At 34.0% G+C, this 27,842-nt stretch overlaps 1 protein-coding gene across 1 annotated transcript in view; it reads left to right on the forward strand.

Moving 5' to 3' along the window:
* GRIK2 (glutamate ionotropic receptor kainate type subunit 2) overlaps positions 1–27,842 on the forward strand; it is a 327,366-nt gene that overhangs the window by 246,923 nt on the left and 52,601 nt on the right. The window contains exon 12 of the mRNA XM_072408700.1: positions 12,869–12,987. Coding sequence (XP_072264801.1) covers positions 12,869–12,987 — 119 coding nt within the window. The remainder of the gene's footprint in view (positions 1–12,868; positions 12,988–27,842) is intronic.

The raw sequence follows: 27,842 nt of genomic DNA on the forward strand, positions 1-27,842 counted from the left end.
ACAGCTTGACATGACCTAATTTTCTTTTTTTACTGCCGCAACACCTGTATTTATATTAAAATAAATGGCCTTAATGTTAGGCTGTAGTTGCATTCTGAAGTTTTGGGTTTACCAACAGGCTTAAAAATGATTTGCTTGAGAAAAATAAATAGATTTATGGAGATATCTTCTGTTTTATGAAGGCAATACTGCTTTGGTAAAGTTGGGGACATTTTGGTTTCTTTTTGCCCACTGCACCACTACCTGTTTCTTATATTTAAATAGCAACATTTCTATTTTATTAGGAAAAAATGTTTTTTTTTAACATCACACCCAAATACTTGCCCTTTACAAACATTTATTCTTTTTCCAATAAATATCAGTTAGGAGATTTTATTCCAGTAATCTAGTGTGAATTATACCCAGTCCAGCTAGGGTGATTATATTTAAATTTTCATGCATGGTAAGTATTATATTCAAACCATTTGATTTACACCAGCCAAAAATGTCATTTTATGTTTGAATCTCCTTTGTTCTTAGCTTTTTGCTAAGATAGAAAGATGATGACCTAATGGGATTTCAAATGTCATCTATGCTATCGTTTCTATCTTACAGTGCACTGAACCTGATCATTGTGTAACAATAAAGGGATTCAGTTACATCATTTGGAATTCTAACATTATGAATTTAATTTAATTTTTTATGAAATGAATAACCTTAAAAAATGACCACCAAATATTCAATGATTTGAAATTATTGTTGCATAAGTTACTACATTGTGTGTTAGAAAACTCACAATCTAAGACAGGGGTGTCAAACTCTGGCCCCAAAGGAATCCTAAATATGAACTGCAGCTGGCCGGCCGCTGAATTGAAATAGCGCCGCTACTTCAATTCCCAGAATCGCTCGCGTCTATAGACCAGCGGGCTCTCTGCCCATGCATGGCCCCGCAGTGGACTGTTTTATAGATGCAAATAATGCTGGGAATATTAGTAGCTGCGCTATTTCAGAGGGAGTTTCAGCGGCGGGCCACTCATAAGATTTATCATTTCCAGCACTCCCCCTCAGTTGTATTTCCTTACTACTCCAAGGCATGGATTTGAATGGTTGGATTTTCATTGAAGAATATTGTTATTATTATTGTTAGCCTGTGCAAAAAGGTTACCATTGAAATTTAAAGGCTACAAATAGAGAAAGAGGCATAAGATTTTTTCTTCTAAGCCTCTTTTTCTATTATAAGCTTGTTCCAGATTGAATGTGAAGCAAAACTTCTTTGTTTCCATATGAAAAGGGTTTATATCTAATGAGAAGAAAAAATTTCCTCAATTTTTTCAATAAATTTCAAGGTTGGCCTGCAACTTTGTCCAAGTTTTTATTTTGGCCCTCTGTGTATTTGAGTTTGATACCCCTGATCTAAGAGTTACTCTTTCTTTCTTTCTTTCTCTCTCTCTCTCTCTCTCTCTCTCTTTCTCTCTCTCCCTCTCTCCAAATATGTACATATATATATATATATATATATATATGTATGTATTTATTTGTTAAAGCAATTTGTTTCACAACTGACTTTATTAGGTATTTGTGTCATTTGTTTCCAAGTATTTCTAATATTTTAATCTTCTTGCTTCCTAACGGTAACACAACTATTGCCTCTAGGGATATGTGGATGGTTCAAAGTTTTTTGTGTTTCTGTTTTACATATTGGGGTTGATTTACCAAAGGAGTTAAGGAGTTTACAAAAATCATACACTTTTGTAATTGCCCCCTGTTTTTACCTTAATTCTGGACTGAAAAACAAGTCAAATTTTAGGCATGGTCTGCACTATTTTCAATACTGACAAGATGTGATACTCCCTAAGTCTTTTCTTTTTAAGAAATGCACACACCATACCTTTTCTCATTAGACCACTGTGATTTGCTGGGGTGTTAAGATAAAGGCTGAGTTTCCTAATCAGAAATCAGTGTTTGAAAGAACACAGTGAAATAAACCGCAGTTTCTGTAACACAGAGAAAAATACAGACCTGTAACAACATTTGTTTAATTCCTGACAATTTAGATCATCTAGAATATGTTGTTTTCTCTTCCTCACAAAACTGAAGTTCCACTTCAAATAACTTTAACATTGTATGATTTTAACAATAACATTTCACCAACATTTGCACAGTACATTTATTATTTTATGAAGTGAGTTAAACATAAAGAATTATTAAGTGAAACTAGAATGCCAATGAAGGTATGTTATTATACTTGGAAGGGAAATTTAGAGTATTTATTGCACATAAATAGTTCGGAGACATCTAAACTATTGCACAATGGTTTTAAATAGAGCATTTTTAGAATAAGGAAAGAAAATCACTCAGTCTTTGAGACTCCCAAGAGATTTAGTAGAAGCATATAGTGGAAACAGTGGCAGAATATTGATTGTTCTTGTTTAACCTGATGATGCTGTTAATTATTAACCTTTCCACCTCATTTTGTTCTCTTAAAAGCTGGCAGGAACTGGAACTTTAGATTAGATAACACTAAGTGACTGACATTTGGTGTCAGAACAAAGACCTAACATCCTCTTTCACAGAAAAAAACACTGATTATATAAACAAATCTGCCCTTTCATTATAAAGTCATATGACTTTAGAATCGCTTAAGGGTAACGTTTATTTATCATTGTCTTAGATGGTGTAATTGAATTCTCATTAAGATTTTTTTTCTTTACTCCGAAGAAATCTTAAATAGTGAGTTATTTTCTAGTACATCCAAAGAAAGAAATAGGCTGAAGAGTGGCACCAATTCCTATGATGCAATGTCTAGGACAATTATACATCAGTCTTGCTCAGTATTTTCATATCAAATTTGCTTTTGATTTCCTATGATGCATAACATATTGTGCTTGGGTTTATATAACATTTCCTGGCTTGTAGGAACATTTTTGCTCATCTTCCTCCTCGTCTTTCCGGTTATTATCTTTAGCTATCTTGATTGGATGGGTCGGGAAAATGTTATTCACAGGCGTGTGTGTGGGACTTCATTCAGTCCCAGGGGCTTCTAGCAAACCCGGCACATCACAGCATCAAACATTTGTATTATATTATGAATATAGTGAACAAGCAGGCAAGTAAGTTATATTGCGAGGGGGACATTCTCTATCCCTTTCTGCAAAAAAGACCTGCCTACTCACACATTTACCCCGGTAGAATAGCCCAGTTAAAAAGGAAAACTGCACATTGCCCACTAAACATGAATGTATTTTCTGCTGGATTTGTTCAGTGATTAAAGTCTCTTTGCAAATGGATATGCTACATGGACCTATGATACAAGCAACAATTTATCCCTGCACTGGTTCATATACTTTGGTAAATTGGGCACAGCATTTTAAGAATAAAAGGCAGTGATCAGGCAGAAAAGTGTAATTTATTACCGAATGGCCATCTCCTGTCCCTTCTGCAATAATAAATTTCCCTGACGGCAACTATTTTCTTTGCATACCTATAATTTAACTTGTTTTATTTATTTATTTATTTACTTTTTTGCATTATTGTTAGTCACCAGTAGATTATTACAAACAGCTCAGTCATTGACAGCTTTGATTTGTCAAACAATTGAAGTTCCTGAATGTCCACAGGAATAATTTAGATTCCTTTTCTAATGGCACTCCAATAGTCATTAAAAAAAGAAACTTAGAGGAAGGAGACAATTTTTTTTCTATACTAAGGAGTTAGCTATTCTTGATCCTTAAATGTTCTTACTGGATTTATAGTATAGCTTTCTAGTAAAGTGTACTGCAGCACAGGGAAGACATATGCTTGTGTTTGTTCATTCAAATGCAGGCTGCTTCCTAATGGAATCTCACTGTTCTCAAAAATGGTTTTGCGTTACAAGAAATATGTAGGAAAAAAAGTTTTCCATTTCTTTTATATATCAGCAGGATGTATATACTTAGCTATAGCCCTGAAAGTAAAATAACAAGGTTGCTTTTGTACTGTGTGGTTTCCCTGCAGTCTAAAGTTATATTTCGTATAAAGACATAAAAACGAATTTGATATATAATGTAATATATCAAATTTATCATCAATCAATCAATATAATTCATATATCAAAATGAGAACAGCAAGATGTTTATCGAGGTGCATGAAATTTTCAGTTAAAGCATACATTTTAGTCATCCATTGTATACATACTTCCAATTGGCTGAGGCAGCCTTTCCCTATTTCATTGCTCTTTCCCTAAACTTTGTTTAAAAAAATACTTTTGAAGTGTTTAAGTTCTTTGGAACTTGTTCCAAATTTTACACCCTTTCCCAACAAATAATAATAATAATTTGGATTCATTACTTATTATATTCTAGAAAAAGCATGGATTTTGTGCTGTTGACTGTGCTACATACTTAAAAAAAAAAAGTACATTATGTACATGTATGATAACTGGATTCTGTTTCATTCCAGGTACAGTATAACTTAAATATGGCTTTAGATTCTTTCCTTTTGATTAAATCTCCAATTTTCACACTATTATCACAAAACTGAGAACAGAACATATAAAAAATTAATGTGGCTAAGGTTATACAAGATGAGCATCAGAAACAGACAATCGTTATGTGGTGTAAAATATCATTGGTTCACTTTTGAGGAGCAAAACTTTTATTACATATGTAATGCATGTAAATTAATGAATGTAATGCAAAATGCACAAATTGTGTGTAAATATTATTAAGTTACATAGTACTCTTAGTACATACATACATACAGTACATAGTACATACATTTTAAGTACGAGAATCATGTGTACTCTTGCCTAAATCTATTTCCAGACCTGTACACCTGATAGCTTCCCCGCTAGTGGTAGTAGAAGGTAAAAATTGTTATAACATTTAGGTAAATCTCCTGCAACCCTGCGTTCATTTAAAAATGCATAGGTAAAAGTTACTTGCTAGTCAAAGCAGTAGGCAGATCCAGAAGTTTAGGCAACTGAATGTATATAAATATGCTGGCATTTCCAAGTCTAATTTGGCCCCTCTTTACTTTTTAAGCCCCTTTTTTTCCTTTAGGGACCTGAGGTTTGGACTCAAGTTGATGGGTAAATGTAGTTTATTTTCAGGTTAATGTATAGGGGATCAAGACACTTATGACATCAATCACCATTCATTGACTGGTGTTTTTGATCTTCATTTGACCTCCTTCTAAGCTGCATCACCCTGTTTAAAGCTGCTTTTGCATTCCCATTGCCTTAATGAGCCTTATTTATCCAATATTTTGAAGATTGGAGTAGACTATTATAGGTGAACCTGGGTGACCAAGCAATCCTGGAAAAGGGCTAGACTAGGATTAAAAACATTTGCCATATAATAGCAAATGATTTGACAAAATCCATGATTTTCTTTGCTGGACCACCCAGGTTCACCCATGATAGTCTATGTTCTACAGTCTTGGAGCGCTTTAATAAATTAGGCCCATTGTGTCTTAATGTGATGGGTTGCATTATTACCTTCATTGACTGATCACATTGTCAGCTGTCCATAGCTAAGTATCTACTAATGGTAGTTTAGGCTTCAATAAAACTAATTAATGCTTATGCATATTTCATCATGGTTTGAATTACCCGTGTGTGACAAGTTTACTTTAAGGTCAAAATCCTACATAACAGAGCATCATAACATGAATTCACCAACAAATAAATATTTTTCTCTGTTTAGATTGCACATGTAAATAACTACATGTAAATGAATGTAACTGTTACTCAGACCTGGATCTTTCATTGTAAAAATAAGTAAACATGCAGACAGCTTTATAGCTACAGCAAACTACAGCAAATTATAATGAGCAAATGATCACTCAACCTTAGAATTGTAAAAAGAAATGTAAAACAGAACAGGTCAGTTTTAAAAATGTCACGCTAATAACTACAAATCCAAGGAAGCTTGGTAGATTTACTAACAGTAAGAGTAAATAAACAACTTGTATTGGAACAGATTTCCAATTACTTTCTAATATATGACAGTGTTAAAATGATATATTAGATCAGTGATTAAAAAATGATGAATATTTACAATGTCAAGACGTGGTTTTTGTACATTTATGTTGTAATTATATTTTTGGTAAATCTACATTTCAGGCAGACATAACAGAAACAAATTAATGTAGCAATATACTTATTATACATCCTGAAGGAGCTCACCAATGTTCTTTTTCTTTCACTGTCCAGTTACAGGATGGGGGTAGGGAACAAAGCTGTACATAAACCTTAATGTTCAGCCTAAAAAGGGCATATTCACTACCCTACTAGTCTCTTCTTTAGACTGGATGGACAGCAATGCACATTATTCCACAAATTAACAAAGAGAGACAGAGAAAACAGCATTTTTGAACCACAATTACAATTTGGATAAAATCAGATTTGGTCAAAATGTAATGCCAAATCATATTGCCAGCTCCCAACATCCTAAAACCTGAAGGGTGCTTTATTGACAATACTGGTCAACATAAATTGTAATGTTGTTCATTTTGTGATGACTTTGTGATTGTAGTGTTCTGTATGGCATATTGGTAATAGAAAGATATATAGGTTACAGAATTAGGTAAATATTCCATACATGAATGATTAGCTTCACCGCTAAGTATGAGAAATGTGCTAACAAATATGTATAAAATACTTTTATTTTTAAGATTTAGGATAGACAATTGATTTTATCATATATAATGTTATATATGTAATATTTATGTCAACTCAGTGAATGGCATACACTCGAAATTATTGAATATTAAATGTGTTGATATTTTTCTTTTGTTTTATTTTTGCAGTTTCCAACAGCCGGTGTCGATACTGTACACTTAAAGCGTACCTAAACTCAGAAATTTCACTTTACATAAAAGGGTAGACAACCCTTTTATGTAAAGTAAAAGGTTCTGTTTGTTTGTTTTTTAGGTGCAACACCACACTTTTTTTAATAAAAAAGGGTGCAGCACTGCCCCCTAATTCTCGATCGCCTAGGAGATAAATGGGAGCGCAAAGCCTCTTGGGATACCTACATCACGCATCCCGGGAGGCTCTTGGGTGCTTCTCGTGAAAAGGGAAAAAATGCCGATCTCACGCATGCGCAGTGAGATTGGCGAATTTGTTTCCAACTTACGTCACCCGATCTAGCGCCTGGGTCAGGTGATGTAGAAAGAAGAAATCGGAAGAAGAGGCGAAGATGGCTGCGCCCAGTGCACCGGCTCGGAGATGGATACCAGAATGATGCAGGACCCCCCCATGGAATACACCTCCGGACCAATCGATTGCGCTGTGGGATCAAAAGTAAGTGTATTTTTTTGTTTTCAGTGTTTTTCAGTTTACTTTCTCTTTAATAAACTTTTAATAGGTACACTTGTACACTGTTTTTACACAACTACAATTGTTAGCAGAATCTATTAAACACTGCAATCCCACTGTAGTCAAAGTTACTTAGATCAAGTATCTTTGACCACAATCAGAATTTGGAGGATTTTTTTTCAAATCAGACAATAGATTTGCAGACAGATAATAATATTTTATTATGAACACTTTAAAATCCAAATTTAGGAATATTATTCTGCATTTTATGACTTTACATTAAGAAAGTATGATTGGTTCTTTAGCATTATACAAAAAAAGCCCATGTCCGTCATAGGATTCTAGAAAAGACAATAAGATGTTTTTTTCTTTATCTAGTCTTCATTTTTTTAGACACAAAGTATTCCTGAGTGTTGAAGAAAAATATATTATTCTTTCAAATGTACTGTTTTCTTGTCCTCATAAGAGTTTTAGATTTTATTTTTACAGTTTTGTAGTCTGTGGAACTAGTTTTACTGAAGTTTCAGGAATCATTTAAGAACCTGAACATAAAACATAACAATGCTAAACTTTACTGTGATAGTATGCTACTGTATGTTTTTCCTATTATATTTAACTTTAAATTTCAGCACATAAAGCTTTTGAAATCACATTCAAATGGTTTATGATCACGTTGAAATTCTGCAATGAACTGAACATTGAAAACAAGATTTTGCCCATATAAGACACATTTTACCTACGGCAATGTGCAAAATAGGAAACTGTAAGAATTTCTCTGTATTGCAGAGCATTCACCAAAGCCTCTATAAAAATCTTACTGCTTGTAAAAACACAGACATAAGGCTTTAAAGGGTATTTTCAGCCTAAATTTAAAGATAAAATTTGCTTATATTTTGCTTTTCCTGGTGTCATGTCTTCACCAGAATGCTATTTTTGAATATACTTTTCATATATAAAATATAATACTAATGCAATATAAAATAACCTTTTTGTTTAAGTACATACCGTATTTTAGATCTAGTGACATTTTATCTGTGCCTATTTATGCAATGCAGATGGATCATAGTTGGATGAAGGGGTTTGCATGGTGGTGTACATACTTCCCTGCACTCTACCAAAGTACTCTTCTCGGGAAGCCTAATCTCTGGTGTGACATTTGGGCTGTCTCTTGGAAAAAGAATGAAAATATCAAAATGCTTTGACAAGTTGATGTCAAAAGGCCTTCATGGCATTGTTCAGTAAGCAGTTTCAGTACTTGATGGGAACCTATAAAATTAAAAAAATCAAATATGTACTTAACATTTTTTCATCCCATGATGTTCCTCTAAAAAAAGGCGGGGATAAAGTTTTTAATCCTGTTTAAACAAGGGACTTATTATTACCTATGTGGAAAAAAGGAACGTCAGGAGGGTGAACAGAAATTTAATTTTAAAAAGACAATTTTTAAAATACTGAATAAAAAATGTTAAATAATGTTATTCTTTCTTCTGTTACTAAAATTTATTAAAAAAAAAATATTATTATTATTACACAGTATTTATATAGTGCCATCATATTACGCAGCGCTGTACAAAGTCCATAGTCGTGTCACTATCTGTCCCTCAAAGGAGCTCACAATCTAATGTCCCTACCATAGTCATATGTCATTATTGTAGTCTAAGGTCAATTTTTAGGGAGAAGCCAATTAACCTTACTGCATGTTTTTGGGATGTGGGAGGAAACCGAAGTACCCGGAGGAAACCCATGCAGACACGGGGAGAACAGGTTCTAGAACAGGTTCTATAGGACCCTGGAGCAGGCCAAAGGAGTGAAAGGGTGGGTTCCCTGGCCCAACGCAAGCCTGATTTGGCTTATATTTACCTGCACTCAGAGATTATCAGCCGGTGTGTTGCAGGCTGGAATGTGATCAGTCGGAAGCTGGAGTGTGTTGCAGGCTGGAGTGTGCTGAGAAGGCAGCCAGAGGGTTTCAGGTTGAGAAGGCAGGCAGAGGGTTCTGTGCTGAGAAGGCAGCCAGAGGGTTCTGTGCTGAGAAGGCAGCCAGAGGGTTCCAGGCTCAGAAGGCAGCCAGAGGGTTCCAGGTTGAGAGGAAGTATGTTCCAGGCTGCAGGGAAAGGGGACAGAGCTTCAGGAAAGCCAGTGGGCAAACAAGACTTAAAACTGTGAGTAAACAGTGGTGATATAGTGTGTGTTAGAAAGAAAAGGCATGCAGTGAGGTAGCCAGATGCCCAGCCGGGCAACTGTTTATTATTTTGTTTTAAAGTTGTGGAGTATGCTGTAACACTTGGTTAACCCCCAGTTATATACCACAATATATATATATATATATATATATATATATATATATATATATGTGCTGTTGGTTTTTAATGCACATAAAATATTTTAGGACACTATTTGTTTCAGAATCTTTTTTTTCTTCATTTCCCTTCTCTAAAAACTGGTGCGTCTTATGGTCCAGTGCGTCTTATGGTCCGAAAAATACGGTAAATTCATATCAAAGATTTAATATTTTAGTTTTGGAGATTCCTGTACTACAGTTCCAAAATCAATTTGGCTTCTTTATTTATTTATATTTATATCTCATTATTATGTTTTTTTTTTTAATCTGTTCTAATTCACATTGGCAATGAGGTTGTGGTGTGTTTTTACTGCTTTGTCATGCCAGGAAACACTACTACATTTATTAAAATTGGGCATTAAAGAGGTAGGTGTGATCCTGCCCTAAGAGTCATTACATAAATGGTTAATATATTAGATATGTATTAAAATGCATCTATAGAATGAGCGGTATAGACTACAGTCACTGTCTTTCTTTATTTTCCAGTCACTTTCCTGAATCTAAATGCATATTGGTTTTATTTCCTCAGTATTGTACACTTCAGCTGCAGTAAATTGTTTCAACATTCCACTCTCTAGAGAAATCATTGGGGAGTATTGCAGTTTTCATAACTTTTAGCATTAAGTCAAATCTGAACAGCATAAGAATAAAATAAACTTTCATGAGCCTTATCACAATGACAAATAAATTGGGTCATATTCTTTGTCATATATTTTTAATTATAACCTTTCCTAATCAGCCCTGTGAACAATATGACAGTTTATCTATAGAGTGTGAAATGAAAATTCTTTGTTTTTCAAGTACAGGCTTTTAAGACAGGAGGTGTTCTAATATTGTATTAGTATAGTGAAAATGGAGTGTTTGATCCTCTGAATATTAATGTCTTGGAAAGAATATAGTAAAGAAAATTGAATTCTCTGAAGTGACAGAAACCTTATTCAAATAGTTTTGATTAAATGAAAGATATTCACACAATTGAGAGGAATGAATAGCATTTCAGTTCCAAAGTGGCTTTTGAAATTGAAGAAGTTGGGGAGAAAACACTGTGTCATTAGCAAAGTAATTAGACTTTCAAACATCTTTAATTAGTCACTGTCTTTTACTCTGTTGTCTTAAATTGTTTTATTGCATGCATATAGTAGAGCTTATCTTTTTTTGAAGTGGGGATATGTTTTCATTTCCCATTTGATTATTTTTTCAACTATGAGAAACACCAATGGTAAACTTCTAAGTAAAAACACAATACACAAAGTAATTTACAATACACACAGTAATCAGAATTTACTCCTAAATGTTTCAGTGTTAGATTACTAATACAAATAAATGCATGTTGTCAGCCTAGAGTTTGGTTTATTTGTTATGCAGTTCATCACTCCAAAAAACAACATTCATACTTCCTGAGCATCGTGGTTGATAGAAGTACAGTTTAGGAGATAGATATACAATATGCTCCAGCATACAGGAAGAGGCTTTAACCACTACTCCTCAGTGATCTGCCAACAAAGGGCTTTTCGATTAAATTATATTTCTATAGCACCTACACATTAAAAAGAGCTTTACCAAGCCCATAGTCTTCTCACTAAATGTCCAACAAGGGGGCTCACAACCTATGTCCATAACTTAGTTATATGAAACTTATATGATCCAAGGCTAATAAACTTAAGCCAAATCACCTAATTGCATGTTTATGGGATATGTGAGTAAACCCGAGAGCCCAGAGGAAAACTAAGCATACCCAAGCCTAAGCCCTCCAAAGGCAAGCATTTCTAGCCACTGAGCATCCATTCCACCCACCATGCTAGGACACACAAACAAATAAATAAACACTGCAATATTCTAACTTGTTATGCAGCATAAACACATGGCAAGTGAATAGCATAACATTTAAACTGGGCTTTCTTTTACATGTTGTGTCATTGATGGTAACTACAAACATTTTACTCCGGTTCATCCTTAGAGACCACATGGGAGTTGATATGCTAAAGGTGTTTACGTCTTTTACTTCTTTTACTTTACTAACATGAATTATTACCTTACAATTGAATTTTCACTTAGCTTAGGCAATATTGAGAGAATTCACTGAAAAAGAGATCTAATCACATGCAAGGCAAACACATGATTTTATACTTGTTTACGATTGGGTATCTTTTACAAAATAAATTTGTACTGCATTTGTTAATATAAGTGAAAATTCTCTTTTAAAGTGATAATTCAATTTAAAACAGCCCAAACCTCTTTAGTACAGGTAGTCCCCAGGTTAAGGACATCTCCCATAGAGATGCCTCCTAGATACGAATGGGGCTTCTCTGCTCCCTGTGTGCAGAATGTAGGCTTGATGGGGGGAGGGGGCAGTTTGCATGACTTGCAGAAGAAGTCTTTTGCTAAACACAGCTAAACGAGGTTGTAGGTGATCTTAGGGAAGTTAACCCTTTCTGCAGCCTTTTGTAGCTCCTTAATGACCAAGGCAAACTCTACAGTTGTTCCTTTTTGCATAGCAAAGCACAGCTTGCTCCAGAAGGTAATGAATGTCTAGGCTCCATAAAGATTTTTTTATTATTTTGCTTTGTGAATAACTCACAGTGAGGATTTTATCCAGTAACTTACACCACGCTGCCTAATAATATGTTGAGACAAACATGTGTCCTAATTGTATATATTAATATAATGTACCTGTTCCGACTTACATAAAAATTCAACTTAAGAACAACCCTACAGTCCCTATCTCGTATGTAACCCGGGGACTACCTCTAAATCAACCTCAGTGTTATCCTTAACAGACCAGATAACCCATATGCATATCAAATGTGTATATTTTTTAAAACTTGGACAGGTGTAAAAATATGCTGTAAAGTATTAAAGGATATATTTTACATTTCTTGTCATCTGTTACATTTTCTTTTATGCTTGTTTAATAACTGAAACATGTGCATAATATTTGGTGGGTCATTTTTTAAGATTTCTCTTGACTTCTTTATAGTGAACATATTTAAATGTAGCATAGATTCCTAAATTTTATACAAATATATATATTTATTTATTTATATATATTAAATAGGCAGGTATAAATTTCCCTTTTCATAGCAAATATTGATCTATGATTGGTCTATGCCTGTTATTCACAAGTTTTTAATTTTTGTATTGTTGTTTTAATTTTGGTATAACTTTTCGTTTCTGTTTTTTTGCAGTGAATGTTGGTGAACATCTCTTCTTCCTGCTGCTTTAAAATACTCTTTTTTCCTTCACTGTCACAGGTTTAGCCCGTATGAATGGTATAACCCACACCCTTGCAACCCTGACTCCGATGTTGTGGAAAACAATTTCACCTTGCTAAATAGTTTCTGGTTTGGCGTTGGAGCTCTCATGCAGCAAGGTATACGATTCAGCCTCTTTTATCTCATGGGCACCATGTCCCACTATTTGCTGGGTGTAGATCTAACAATGGTACAAGATGCTTGCATGGGTGCCTCTGTGCATGTAGCAATATTCAGCTTAACATTCATATTGATGCATCAAATTTTGGGCATCACCTAATCCCACTCAGTAAATTATTTTATGTACCTGAGAAATGTTCTTACATACATTGCCATGACATTTTATTCTAATCGAATGTAGGAACATTTCATAAATCAACAAATTTCCATTAACAAATGCAAAGAATGGCTTGTAACATCCTCACATTCTAACATCATTTTAATATTTCTAACCTTTTATTTTATTTTATTGCAATGTACAAACTGCAGAGGTAAATTTATTAAAATAGTTGCAAGATCAAATAAGCAATAACATTTTTTTAAAAATAAAATGTTAGAAAAAAAAACATTTTTTTTGAGAAAAATTGTATACCCAAAACTAGGGAATACAATAAATATCAAACTACTAATGTAGTGACATCAAAATGTTACTTTATATACTGTGTATATTTTTTTGTTTTAAAACAGACATATAATTTTATCAAATACATTTAAATTGAACAGGTTTTGCTAGGCTTTCATATAAATGAACACACATTATAAACGATATTTAATACTGACATATACATTTAAACATTTTGTCAAACATATATATTCTATGTACATTTTAAAAAAGAATACATGATAGAGGAGACCCGTACATTTCTTGCTGTCACCTCCTTCTCAGGAAACGGTGGGATATGGTGCTGGACTTGACGTTACCTTGGGTACATGACACTCTGCCCCTAACCGGCACATTGGTACAATAAAAGTCAACCAAGGAGGATTCAAACTTTTTCACCACTGAGAAACATAGGTTATGTTCCTATTTATATTTTTTCTTCTTTTATTTGTTTCTGATTATTTCTAAAAATGAATAAATGGAAGAAAAAATGTTTAGTGTCTGATACATATGTCATAGAGATGTATATCAACAATAAGGATCACACTAGCATTAGTTATGCCTGATGCAATTCATTATGCATTGTGCCTTGCATTGCTGTAAGAAAATTGCAGAGTTGGTTGGTAGGATTGTCTGTCAGGCAGTAATGAAACAGTAAAATGAAATTGTAAATATGATGGACTTTTTCTCTAAAAGCAATAATCATTTTAATACATGCCTTTAAGGTATAACTTCAGCTCAAATAATTCTTGTCAAAATAAAATCATAGAATTTTGGCTACAGTAAACTTTCTAGATTTCATTTTACTTAGCATATATGCCTGACAAAATAATTTTAACGGGTCTAATACAAAATTGTTTTATTTGTACTTTTTTTTTAAATGATAAAACATTGGTAAGCTAAGTAAGGTTTTTTTAAGCATTTTCCAGATGAATATCATTGTTCTTATTTAGATGTTGCCTTTTCCTCAGCTGGTGTTTTGCAAGATAAAACCATATTGGCAAATCTGATTTTTAATGTTTGTCCAACATTTTATTCCATAAAATACTTCCACGCATCTCATTTCATTGTCTTGCCTTCATGGTAACCATCTCACAAATGTTTTCATTCATTTTCTATATTCTATATGGTATGTTTGATATTTAATGCAGATAATACATTTTCATTGCACAGTTAATATTTTTTTTAAAACAGATCTGCATGGCAATACTCCTACTATTGCGTTATGCCTGCTATGCTGTCAGAAGAATCTTCTCATAAACTATTCTTCATGTGTAACAGTCAGAGCACTGATTTCCACCCTGAAATAATAGTGTGAAATATAAAACATTCTGGTATAGTTCTTTATTTTTGGTACATTCTTTGTTTAACAAAAATCGTAAAAATTCAGTTACATCAGTCAACGCGTAAAAGCCAACGTATGAAAGAAACACATAATATAGGTAATAAACAATAAAAGTATCATACCGTGTAAAGTGCATAAAAAAGTTCACATACAGAAAGAAAACAGCAACTAACAACAGGGGTACATAACTGGTAAAAGGGTAATTAACATGAAATCTGATTAAAAAGCATCCAGAAATAGAATAAACTGGTACAATTCTTGGCATCAACAGTTAAGTGCTAGAAATGTTTTAACTTTAGGTTTTCAGCTCTGGGTAAAAGTGAACATTTAACATGAACTGGGAAAAGCCTGAACATTTAACCTAACCTCAAAAACATAACTCATAAAATACCTTAAATGTTACGTTTAGCTATCTAACAGGCATTAATTGTAACAATGTAATATATACTGTATGTAGAGCCAAAACTGTTTTGTATAGTTCCAGATTATAAGACAGTTGCTACTGTAACATTGCAAAAAAGCAGCTGCTAAACCAAAACATTAAAGTAACTTTTTTATTGTATGCTGCTCTAAATTATTATTTTGATTATTTACTATCTAAAGATTTGTCAGCCTTTCCACTTCAAATTTGTCAATACCATCAGCCTTATATAAGATCAACAGTATTCCCTTATGTCAGCAATCAATAAACTGTAGTGATTTCTGTTTAAATGACTAACACGTTCTACAATAATTACTTTCAAGATACAGTCCTTTTTTTTTTCTTTTTTATCTATTTTCTATTTCCCACTCTAGATTTCTTTGTTACTCCTCATTATCTCATCCTACATTTTCCTAAACGTGTTTTATTATGTATTATTATTTTTTTTCTTGAGATTCTAAGATGCATAACTCCCCCCTTAAAAAAAATAATTTTAAACGACCTTTTACCATCTAAGCTGCATCATCAGGGATAAGTGTTCAATTGCTTTGTTTACTAGATTAGTTCATCCTTGATAGTCTAGCAATCACAGACCCAGTGTTTCCACATGTAAAAGGATGGCCACCAATGTTCCTCCCTCTGTTGGTTTCCCACCTCATAAATGATCAAGCAAAACACATTCTGTTTTCTTTTATTGGATCAAAAAAAATCTTTAGGACATCTCAGAACAGTACAACCATTAAACAAACCATAGCAATATAAAAAATAATGAGATTGTCCCTGTGTCCCTTAGATTTCAATACTATGTATACTAATGTTGTAAAGAGTTGTAGATGAGGTCCTTAATAGTAAATGTTAAGCTTACTGTATTCATTTTATAATTATATTTAATATTATAATAATTTTATATTAAATTTATATTATTTTATTTGTTATATTCATTGCTTATAATATTATATTATATACTATTTTATAGCATTGTTTATTGCACAGCACTTTACAAAGTTCATAGTTATGTCACTAACTGTTCTTCAGAGAGTTCCACAAAAGTTTCTACCCCAGACACTCTTTAAGGTCATTTTTGGGGGAAAGCATATTAATCTACCTGCAGGTTTTTGGGATATTGAAAGAAATCAATGTGTCCAGAGGAAAACCACCAAAAAAATCTGTGCAGATAGTGTGGTGGATGAGATTTGAGCCTGGGACTCAAGCTCTTCCAGGCAGGGTCCTCTCCTCCTGTATCACTGTCTGTATTCGTCTGTCATTTGCAACCCCTATTCAATGTACAGCGCTGCGTAATATATTGGCGCTTTAAAGATCCTGTTTATTAATAATAATAATTATATATATATATGTGAGTATATATATATATATATATATATATATGCAAAAACACTGTAAATTTGTATTAAAGTAATTTATATACAAATTTTTTGAATAGAATATATATGCCTAATTTGTTGCAACACAAATGTGAGGTATGTAAAGTCTAGGTCCGATTTTCTTCGAACCAGATTGATTTGCCATAGACCTAAAAATCTAGGTCACTCAGCATATCTTTTTATGCTTTTCCTATACATGTTGGTCCCTTTTTACGTTTTCTGGTACTGAAACATTTCCATGTTTCAGTACCCATTTTCTAAGTTGTCATATAGTAAGGGAATAGATGAACAAATACATTGGACTATATATCATAATATATATATGACAGGTGTTGTACTAATTTAGACTTGTTTCAATTTGCACTTTAGATCAATCCTTTGGATTTAAAAACTCTTTTATTGTGAACATATATTGACATCCCTTACAATGACCATATGGGTGTGTTCAGTTTTCTCCTTCATATTCTTTCCTCTTCAGTATTTGATATTCAGATGTTACATCAGAACTGATCTCAGTTGTTCATGCTTTAGTAAGATAGGTCAGTATTTGTTGAATATTTGAAAAATCTCTGCTTGTACTGAGTAGTCTCTATCATATGATTTTGAAACTTATACTGTAAGTCTCTAAACATCAAAAGAATTTCTCTTTTTTTTTTTTATTTGCTATATAATTAGTTTTTTTAGGTTTCTCTCAGAACACCCTGTGTTCAAAGGATGTGGTACTCTCTTTTGAAGAACAATTACAATTATCCTACTAAGTTCAGCCTGGCAGGATTTGTGAAATATTGACCCATGTTTGGAAAATATGACTAATCACAGAAAAAAAAATTATTTAGGACCTTTGCTAAGATAAAAAAAAAACAATTTATTATCATATAATTGTGTGTGTCTTTTTTATCATGATAACAAATAAATTCATCTAAATGTGTCTAATCAAAAGTGTACATACCCTTGGGGTAATGTTGGGGTTGATAATATACACACAGAAACTGTCACACATAGGTTCCAATAAAAAGTAATTAAAAGACAGTGTCCAGAACTGTAATTTAATTGTAATCAATATTTAGGTTTAGTCAATTTCAATTCATTCAGAGCAGCACTGACTTTTTAGATACCAAGCCACAATCAGGTAGACCAACCAAAGTTTTAGCCACAGCTGACAAGAAAATTTGTCAAATGCAGGAAAAACTCACAGGCCGCTCCATCTGAAATACAAGCATCTCTGCAAGTATGTACTTCTGTGTGGCGTTACAAGAAAAAAATCTTGTGCCAACACCACAAAAAACTTACCTAATACGCAAACATCATTTAGACCAGTCTCAAAAGCAGGGTCCTTTGGAGACCCCAAAATGAGACCATAATTAGACTTTTGTCAGAACCATAAACACTTTGGAGAGGATAGAACAAAGCCTATAACAAAAACAATTACATTGTGAAGCATAGATGTGGATCTCTGATGTTCTGAAGATATTTAAGCTACAGTGACACAGGGAACTCCAATATGACAATTATCCAAAACAAAAGGTCAAATTTACCCTTCTATGGTTACAGCAAAAAACAATGAAGGTGCTGGAGTAGCCATCACAGTTTCCTGACCTCTAAGATATTCAACCACTTTAAAGAGACCTCAAACAAGCAGATCATGGAGGACAACCCAAGTATTTACAGGGCCAAGATAATTTTTGCTAGGACAAATGGGCAGCTTAATCCTAACTATTAAGGACCTCATGTATAGCTATTACAAAAGATTGTATGCCAGTATTGTTGTTAAATGGGGCAATACGTAGGGCCTGATTTATTAAAGAGAGGTTACACTTTCATCAGGAAATCTGGGTGACCCAGCAAAAGTGGAATGTATTTCTTTAAGGTCATTTCTATTTGTATGCAAATGTTTTGTATTCTGGACCAGATCCATTTCAGGTTTGCTGGATCACCCAACTTTACTGATGAAAGTGTATCTTCTTCAGCCTTGAAGGTCTTTAATAAATCAGGCCCATTGAGAAATAAGGGTATGCAAATTTTTGAACGGGCACCATCTCATCACTATGGTTTGTTTAATGGTTTGACTGTTCTAAGATGACTTAAACTTTAATGTATATCAATTAAAAGTAAATTAAATGTGTTTTGCTTGATCACTCATGTTTTCTTTATTAATGGTATACATTTTACAAATTCTGCCAGAGTATTCAGAAAAGGTAGTGGATTAAACAAATTATGTGTTTCAGTAGAAACGACGAGTAACTGAAAAGATTAGATGGTAGATTCCCCACTAAAGCCTTTTCCATGGGAAAAGTGGCAGATGTTTTCTGGATTTTGGTAATGCAATTTTTAGGGATATCTTGCTCTACCTTTTTATGATGTTATGATTTTCTGCCTTATTTTCACTTGTTTATTAAACTTTATTTAGGATCTTTCTTCTCATTATCAAGAGGATTATACAAATTTTACAATGTATTTCTCATTTGTGGCCATTTCTATTTTTTAATAGTCCTTATTATGTGAATTAGGTTTTATAGATAACTTCAAATCCCTTACTGTAATCTCCTGTTTTATTTACACATCTAAGCTTCCTCAGATTATTTTTCCCTTGACAAATATAGAAGGGTCTTTATATGAGGGCAACTTGCTAAATTCACGTATCAGTAGGGCTATCTTAACAAAGAGGGCCAAATCTTTGTATATAAAAGGCTAAAAAGAAAATAGGTGGTTAGTCAGTTAGACAATGTTATGAAATGTTGGATGCATGGATAATTTGGAGCATGGCATTGGTGAGAGTTAAATTTGATTTTCCTTCTTATATACAGTGACATTAGTATATATGTTATATAATGATTATTTTTAAAAATGATATTTTTTTATATATTTTGGTATACAAATTGCCAACAAATATTTAAAAACTTTGTTGCTGGCTTACAGTAAAAGCACCATATGCATGTGCTATATGCATTGTGATGTGTGTTTGGACATGGTGGTGCATGATGTGTTATATGTCATGGAACTAAAAATTTAGTTGGGAAACCAGCAGAAGGTACAAAAGTGAGCCAGGTATGCATGCTATTTATTTCCATGTGTTCTTGAATACAAAGTATGCACTTTTGCACAGTTATGCATGTTAGCTGTGAAGACGCCACTAAGGCAGTAAAACATTCTACATACTTTTTTTGACAAGACATAAACCTTGGAATCTTAAAGGTAAAAAGTAGAGGATTGGTTTGAAAGTTTTTAGTGACCCAGGATGAGATAGTTCAGATCATTAAAAAGATGTACAAAGTGAAAAGAGGGATTAAGAAAGAAATAGAAATATCTTGGACAAATCAAGACACTGCACTCAGTGTTCGTGCAACATGTCTCCACTGGTGCCGAGTCCCTAGTTCTGTTGAGCTAGTTCCTGTACACCAGTTGGCTAATTCAGTGTTTCCTCTGTCCAGCTCCTGCGTTAACCCCTCCGTGTCCAGTCTGTTGGTCCCCAGCCAACTTCCTTGTGCTGTTCCAGTTCCTGTCTGTCCATGGATCATTCTGTGTGTACCTCCTGTTGTTTCCAGTGTCTCCTGTGTTCCCTGTGTCCAGAGTGGCCCCTGTGTCACTGCTGTCTGTCTCCTGTATTCCTCTTAAGTGACCCCTGGTGTGTGACCTGACCTCTCTTGTTTGCTGCCTGCCTCAACCCTGGCCTTTCTTGACTATCCTTCTGCTTTTCCCCCCCTAGTGTCCCTGTCTCTCGGAGCGTGACATGATGACATTTTTCTTCAGTACAAGTACAATTACAATTACCAGCCTTCAAATCTTGTAAAAGTAACAAGTAGCATATTGAAAATTTTATTCAGAGTAAAAGTTACTAAGTTACTTTTAACAGTGGGAAAGAGTTTTTTTGTGTAATGCAAAAAGGACAACAGACAAAGGATAGGTTGGTCAGTAATACAAATGGCCCACTAAAATTCATGATGTAGGACTCAGTCTTCCTCCTGTTCATCTAACCATAAAGATTCAAATACTGGTCCTGCTGCTGGGTTGTTACAGTTCTATGGCCCTGCCCTCCTGTGTATAGGCTAGTCTCCTCAAATGTTCTGCACGTTCCACCTACATATGAAGGTTCTATCCAGTAAGATCTGGACAATCTGGGCCTACAGGTACAGCCTTATGCTCCAATACAATAGCAGTAGTGACAAAGGCACCACAAAAATGCAAGACATACACAAATAGAAAATCAGAAAGAAAAAGGAGAGAGAAATTGTCTGTGGTAAAACCAATGCCTCTTGTGGGGTGGGCTTGCTGTTGCTCCACGTATCTACCTGTGGTTGCTTTAATTTGGTCATAAGCATTTGGTGAAAGCAAATGTGAAATTGATTCAGAATTGCCTATGTTTTCTAGCTGGAGAGGTTGATAATCCAGACGCTTCATTGGCTTGTTCTGTGGTGAAAGTCTACCTAATTGTTTGAGCAATGAGCGACATGGCTGTTCCTTATTCCTTTTTATGGTATGATATGCTGTAATTTAGGAATATAGAATTAATTGTATTATTATAAATGGACAAAAGCAAAGTATCTACCTGAATTTGACCTCGTATCAGTATTTAGCTGTGTTTTTTATTGTACAGCTAGATTGTGCGAGCAACAAATAGTCAATCAGTGAATGTGCTGACAAGATGCATGCTGATAGGAAAACAAAGTAGTACAGCACAGAATTGAGTTGACCACAGTTTTTTACAGTGTTTTGCTCTTCAATGTCTATTAACCGGTAGACTTAACCTCCCCAGCCATTCATTTCTTTCCAGTTCCGTTTTTTATGTCTAAAAGCGGTACATTTTCTTTCATGAAAATTTATTTTACAGTATATTATAATAGTATAGAGTATAATAAAGTTTGAAACACAAAATCATGTAAATATAAAAAGTACAAAAAATATATATATTTAAATATTTTTTGTATATATACAAAAAATATATAAATATATATATATGCTTTTACACATATAATTCCAATGTATTGCATTTAATACAGTTATTTTGTATTGAATGCAATACAAATGGATTTTGAATTTCCTGCCCCACCCCACCGGCAACGTCCGCATCGGGAACTCCCCCGGTGACTCAAAGTGTGCAGAAGACGCTGGAGGAAGAAGGAAGTAGTCAGGGATCGCGGCGATGGACAACACTGGACGCCAGCGGATCAGGTAAGGTTCTATTTACTATAACTTCCCATAGGTTTACCTACCCCGAGTGTGATTCGGGGTTACCACCTCCAGCAACTTTTTTCTACCCCGAATCACACTCGGGGTTACCGCTAGGGAGGTTAAGCAGTGGCCCAACCCAATTTAGACCACCATTCCCAAAAGGGACCACAAATATAGGCAAGGGTACCAATGTACTCCATTATTGTGATTAGGGTGCATTTATTTGATACTCTTTAACTTCATTGTAAGTACAAGGCTAGAGTAATTGCTCATTTGATTTTATTTACCCTATAGTGATCACCCAACAAATTGGAATGGGCTAGATTAAAAAAAAATCCTTGTGTGTGATTGAGAAAGCAGAATTTTTTGTTTTGTTTCTTCCTTACATGATACAGTACCAAATGGTAAGGTATAATAAAAAAAACCTATGCTAAATTCTGGTTCTTAAAGCTTTTTTAAAACTTCATGTCTAGAAACATGGGTATCTCAAACCTTTTGTTAGGAGCCTGTTTACCTCTTCGATAAAAAAAAGAACAGTCCTGCGCCTAATTGATGTTATCATGTTTTACTAGCACTGCAAGGGGGCAGCACCAGAGCTCCAGCAGATCTGGCTCCGGTAGTTCCTAACGCCTCCTGGCCGATCCGCCGCCATTAGACTGGATCGGCCAGGGGGCGTTAGTCCGGAACAAACTCCCGGCTAGGCCGTATCTGGTCTAAAGACCGGAGCTTGCCGACCCCTACTCTAAGCGTTGTCACTTAGAGAAAGTATGTTACTGGCAGAAAAACCATATGAAGTTAAAAGTTTAAAGTTTAAAACTTTTTTAAATTAAGCAAACTTATGCATCTATCACATCATAAGCTGCTACATATTACAATTTTGTTCCTGGGTTTAGATACATTTTAAAAATAGACTAGATTTCACTAGTTTTATTTGTCATTGCCTGCTTTATCGCTGCAGATCTTCCCTTACATCAGAGTTTATTTTTGAATACTACATTTATCAGTGCAGCAATAATTTGGTATGTGTAAGGGCTCATTGGAACTTTTCAATTTATACATAGTAAAGCATATTCAATTTACTGCATTAAAATGCATTTCAAATAATAATCTATTTATTCGAATATGCCTGAGTAATTTCTATGCACATCTGCATATTGGGTCCGATTTTTTAAAGCTCTCCAAGGCTGGAGACAATACATTTCCACAGTGAAGCTGGGTGATCCAGCAAACCTGAAATGGATTTGGTCCAATATTTAAAACATTTGGTTACGAATAGCAAATTGTATTTAAGCAATTCATTCCAGGTTTGCTGGGTCACCCAGCTTTACTGGGGAAAGTGTATCCTCTCCAGCCTTGGAGAGCTTTAATAAATCAGGCTCATTGTGTTTTTAAAGTATTGCATATATCACATTTGATCACGTCTTTGCAAATCAGGCAGGTCAATGAAATATTAAATACAAAAATACATGAATCATGTAGTTGAGCAATGCCTTTACTCCACTGAAAATACCTATACTGAGTGTTTTCTAACTTTGAAAAAAATACACATATAAAAAGCAAAGTAATTGCATGTAGATAATGATTCTGCATCAAACTTCAGCTAAACTAGTCAAAAGCTTCAGTATAGGACAGTTTAATGTAATAGAAAGACCACTGAAGTAAATATTGCAAATATTGCAAAATGTAAAATGTTTTTAAGCAGTAATATTTAAAAATATGTTTTTTTAATGTTTTATGTGGAGCTTGTTGGTGGCTGTCTTATCATTCTGGAAAGAACTTGAAGTGTTAGTACTTTGGACACCTAAAAGTATAAATTCCTAATGAGCACAGGAATATAAAATAAAATGTTTTATAATAACTTTTTATAATAACAAATAACTTTTGTAAAATTAATTAATAAATCTCATAGAGCAAAACTTATTCAACAACTACAAATGGACATATGCTACATAATAATAATGAAATATAAACAAGCATCATACAGTTTACATGGGCTCACCACAACTAGACAGTAGAGAATTGGAACAATGTTGCCTGATTTGTCTCGATTTCTGCTTCAATACTTGGATGGTTGGGTCACAACTTGGTGTTAATATAAAAGCATTGATCTATTCTGTCTTTTATCAATGGTTCAGACTGGTGGTAGTCATGTAATAATGTGGAGGATATTTTCTTGGCACACTTTGGACCCCTTAGTACCAACTGAGGATAACTCATTTGCCACAGTCTACCTTAGTATTGTTGCTGAACTATCGCTGAAATGTACCCATTTTCTAAAGGCTACTTCCAGCAGGATAACACACCATGTCACAAAGCTCAAATTTTCCCTTACTGGGCTTGATTTATTAAAGCTTTCTAAGGCCGGAGAGGATACACTTTCACCAGTAAATCTGTGTGATCCAGCAAACCTGGAATGGATCTGGTCCAGAAGAGAAAACATTTGGTAACAATTAGGAAGTAACTTTTAAGAAATTAATTCCAGGTTTGCTGGATCATTCAGATTCACTGATAAAAGTGTATCCTCTCCAGCCTTGGAGAACTTTAATAAATCAGGCTCACTGGTTCAGTTAAGCCAATATGGCATCCACAGTGACCAATTTAGAGCACCTTGGGCATGTACTATGGTTTTGGGATTTGGGTTCACTGTATCCAAAATGTCTTCACAGTTGCCAAATCTCTATTCAATAGAGCACCCTCGGGTAGTTGTGAAAATGGAGTTTATGGTCTTGAATGTGAAGCCGACAAATCTGCTTGATGCTATCCTGTCAATAAGCATCAACATCACTCAGGAATATTTTCAGCACCTTTTTGAACCTATGTTATCATAAATAACAGGCAAAAGGAGGTACAACCTGGTACCAGCAAGGTGTACTTAATAAAGTGCCCAGTGAGTGTATTGTTCATTATTGTCCTCTGTTTTCAATAGGGTAAATGCCTGTTAGCCAAGTATCAGATGTATATGTTCAGGAATGTGATATACAGCATTTCCAAGTTCATGTCAGGTTAACATTTTTAAATAATTGTATAATCAATATGCTTTAAAACATTTATTACAATATATTAGTATATATAGACTAGTTAGATCTAGTCTAATAAAATGTAATGCATATGTGCATTGTGTAAATGTGTTACATTTTGTTCCTAATATTACCCATAACTTCATATAGAAATAGTCTGTTTCCTCATCTTTTGACATTGCTAGACCTGCAAGGAGAGAGGGGAAGTAGTCTAGCTAGTCCAATCCCACAGAAGAACTACCTTACCTCCCAATGCTGACCAGTGTTTTAATTTTAATGAAGTCTGTACATATTGAATAAAACTTTCTGATTAGCTATTGTGAGCTACTGCACATTGCAAATGCTCTTAGCCTAATAGAATAAGCCTGTTAATTTCTGAATACTAAAGTGCTAAATGAAAATGGGACGAGCTTGCAAATTATAAATGGGATTTTTTTTATGACTGTCCATATTTAACCAAATAACAATTGCTACTTCACTCAGATGTTAACATTACTTAACAAAATTCACACTGAACACTGATAATGCCTACACTAAGCTAATTACAGATAGAAAAGATGACTGTAATACAAAGTGATGCATTTTTTACTGAATAATAGGCTTCCTTGGCAAAAAGATTACTTTTTACATCAGTCAAAAAGTGGATTGTATTATAATGCTAAAATGAAGGTGATTTTTTTTTATTAAATCAAGAGAGTATTTGTGAGCCATCCTAACTTTTTCAAAATGCACTAAAAATTTCCATTTTTATCTTCTATAAAGCTTAGAAAAATAACGGCCAACAATGGAATATACATGTATTATATCTGCTACTGCTTTGTTGTAAATCCCATTACCACATTTGGGAAATTCACTAAAGACTTAGCTGCTGCAGACAGCCAGTTAGGATAAGATATATATATATAAAAAAACTTAGCTATTATTTGCAACATTTCTCAGTATAGCCTTTTAGGTATAGTATTGAATATATGACATCTATACTAAATCTTTTTATAGTTTTCCACATTTAAATCCAGTGGTTGCACTATTAAAACTTTGCTTTTAAGGATGTACGTCCCCATAGCTAGGAGGCCAAACATTATCTCAGCTGAACACTGCATGAAACGCATGTTCAAATAAACCCACCCATCTGTAATGTCTTAAGAAGACCTGGTAAAAGAAATAGTCCTTTTTCAGGGTTCAAGGCTTCTCCTATGTGCAGATGGCAAAGAGGGGCCACTATCCAGTTTGTTACCATCCAGTTTGTCCTGAAAACCTTTGTGATTTTATTTTTTGCAGTATTTATTATATAACAGAATGAAAGAGGGGACACATTGGTCTATGTTTTGTCATCTTTGTTAAATTAGTAAAGTAAAGTATTATTGAGTAGGTTCCCTTGTAAAAAAAGATTGCTGTGTTAAACAAACATTTAATTGATGTTATTTAAGCCTTATGACTTTATATTCCCAAGCTGGTATGGTAAGTATGGTAAGCATGGTATTCTATGGTGGATACAGGGGAATCATTGGACATTCAGGTAAAGCTTGAAGAAGATCAAATATTTGAAAGTGTATTTATTACATCATGTTTAAGATTTTTACATGCAGAGAACAAATTATATTTCTAATAACTGTGCATGTTTCCAATGGTTACAGCTTACTTAACATTTCTGACATAATTTAGAATTCTTGGTCAATGTTAACATTCAATCAAGATTTGCTTAAAACTGGGTTAATTTGCAAGCTCCTTACAACAAAAGACACACTTTTATTTTAAATACTGCTTATTTATTGATGTTTTTCTAAAGGTGTTATCAGTGGTGAAAACTGCAGACAATGCTTTGTGCACCACATACACCTAAATAATTCTTCAGGTTGGATTTCCTTCTCTGAGATGCATGAATGGTAATCCCAAAATGAAGTCAGTTTTTATGCTACTTTGTGGTTTGGTTTAAGATTTTTACACTTGTTTGCAGTTTTGTCACATTATTTTCAATGGCACACAATGTCTCTGCAAGGTGCAATCTGTCATTGCTAAATAACACAAAAAATACTTTCTAATCTTTGTTTTAACCATTCCTGCTAATATAGCATAATTTCTTTTATACAGGTAATTTAAGTTTTCTGTGCCAGTTAGAGGATCATTTAATAAACACGTCTGAGCCCTATTACTTAAAATACAGTCAAATTTGGAATTGGAATGAGAAACTTAATTACATAGATTGATGTAGGTCCCTAAATAACAGGTCTAATTAGGAAGCTAGATTGATGAGTACTTGGGCTCAGAAGAAGCATAGCTGAAATATATGTAACTGCAATAGAACATACTTATTCAAGTACATCTGGATGTTAAGTATATGTGTATTGATTTGGCAAACAAGTATTTTCAGGGATTGGGTGGGGGTACTTAATTATGCCTAATTAACAGCACTCATCACACATAGAGAATATTGAATTATTTTCTACAGTGTGGTTGGGGTTTGTTATCATCAAAACTAACAGACATCCTATCATAAAATTAGAAGTGCAGTCATCCTGTTTTATGCATGTTATATATATCTGTAAAAGCCTCCCTTGGGTAGATATCCAGTAGCCCCAAGACTAATGCTGGGGTGTGATGTGATCAGTCCCAGAACACTCAGCAACAGATTATAGTTTTTCACTTTATCTTTGCTATTTAGGTTGAATGGAGGAGTGCGGGTGCTGGGTCCCCACATGGAAAAGTTAGACAAACGAGGTCATTTAAAAAAAGGGAATGGCAGTACTGCAGTGGTAAAACTTGCACTGTTCTAAATTGGTGAAAGGGTCTCTTTAATGGTAACACTAATGTGTTGAGTTAAGCCTTGCTCCTGCTGTACCGCAACAAAAAAAGATTTTAATAACATATTCAGTTAAGGTAGTTGAGTATGTGCTCAAAACAATCAAACAAACCTTTAACAATCAAACAAACTATCAAACAAACCTTTAAAGTAAAGTACATTACTGCAGCAATTCCAGCAAGGAGATTTGGATTATCACTAACGTGATGAGTAATGAGGGAAGGTAACAAAGTGAATTTTGCAAT

This window comes from Pyxicephalus adspersus, chromosome 4 (genome assembly GCF_032062135.1).
Source record: "Pyxicephalus adspersus chromosome 4, UCB_Pads_2.0, whole genome shotgun sequence".
Taxonomy (NCBI): Eukaryota; Metazoa; Chordata; class Amphibia; order Anura; family Pyxicephalidae; genus Pyxicephalus; species Pyxicephalus adspersus.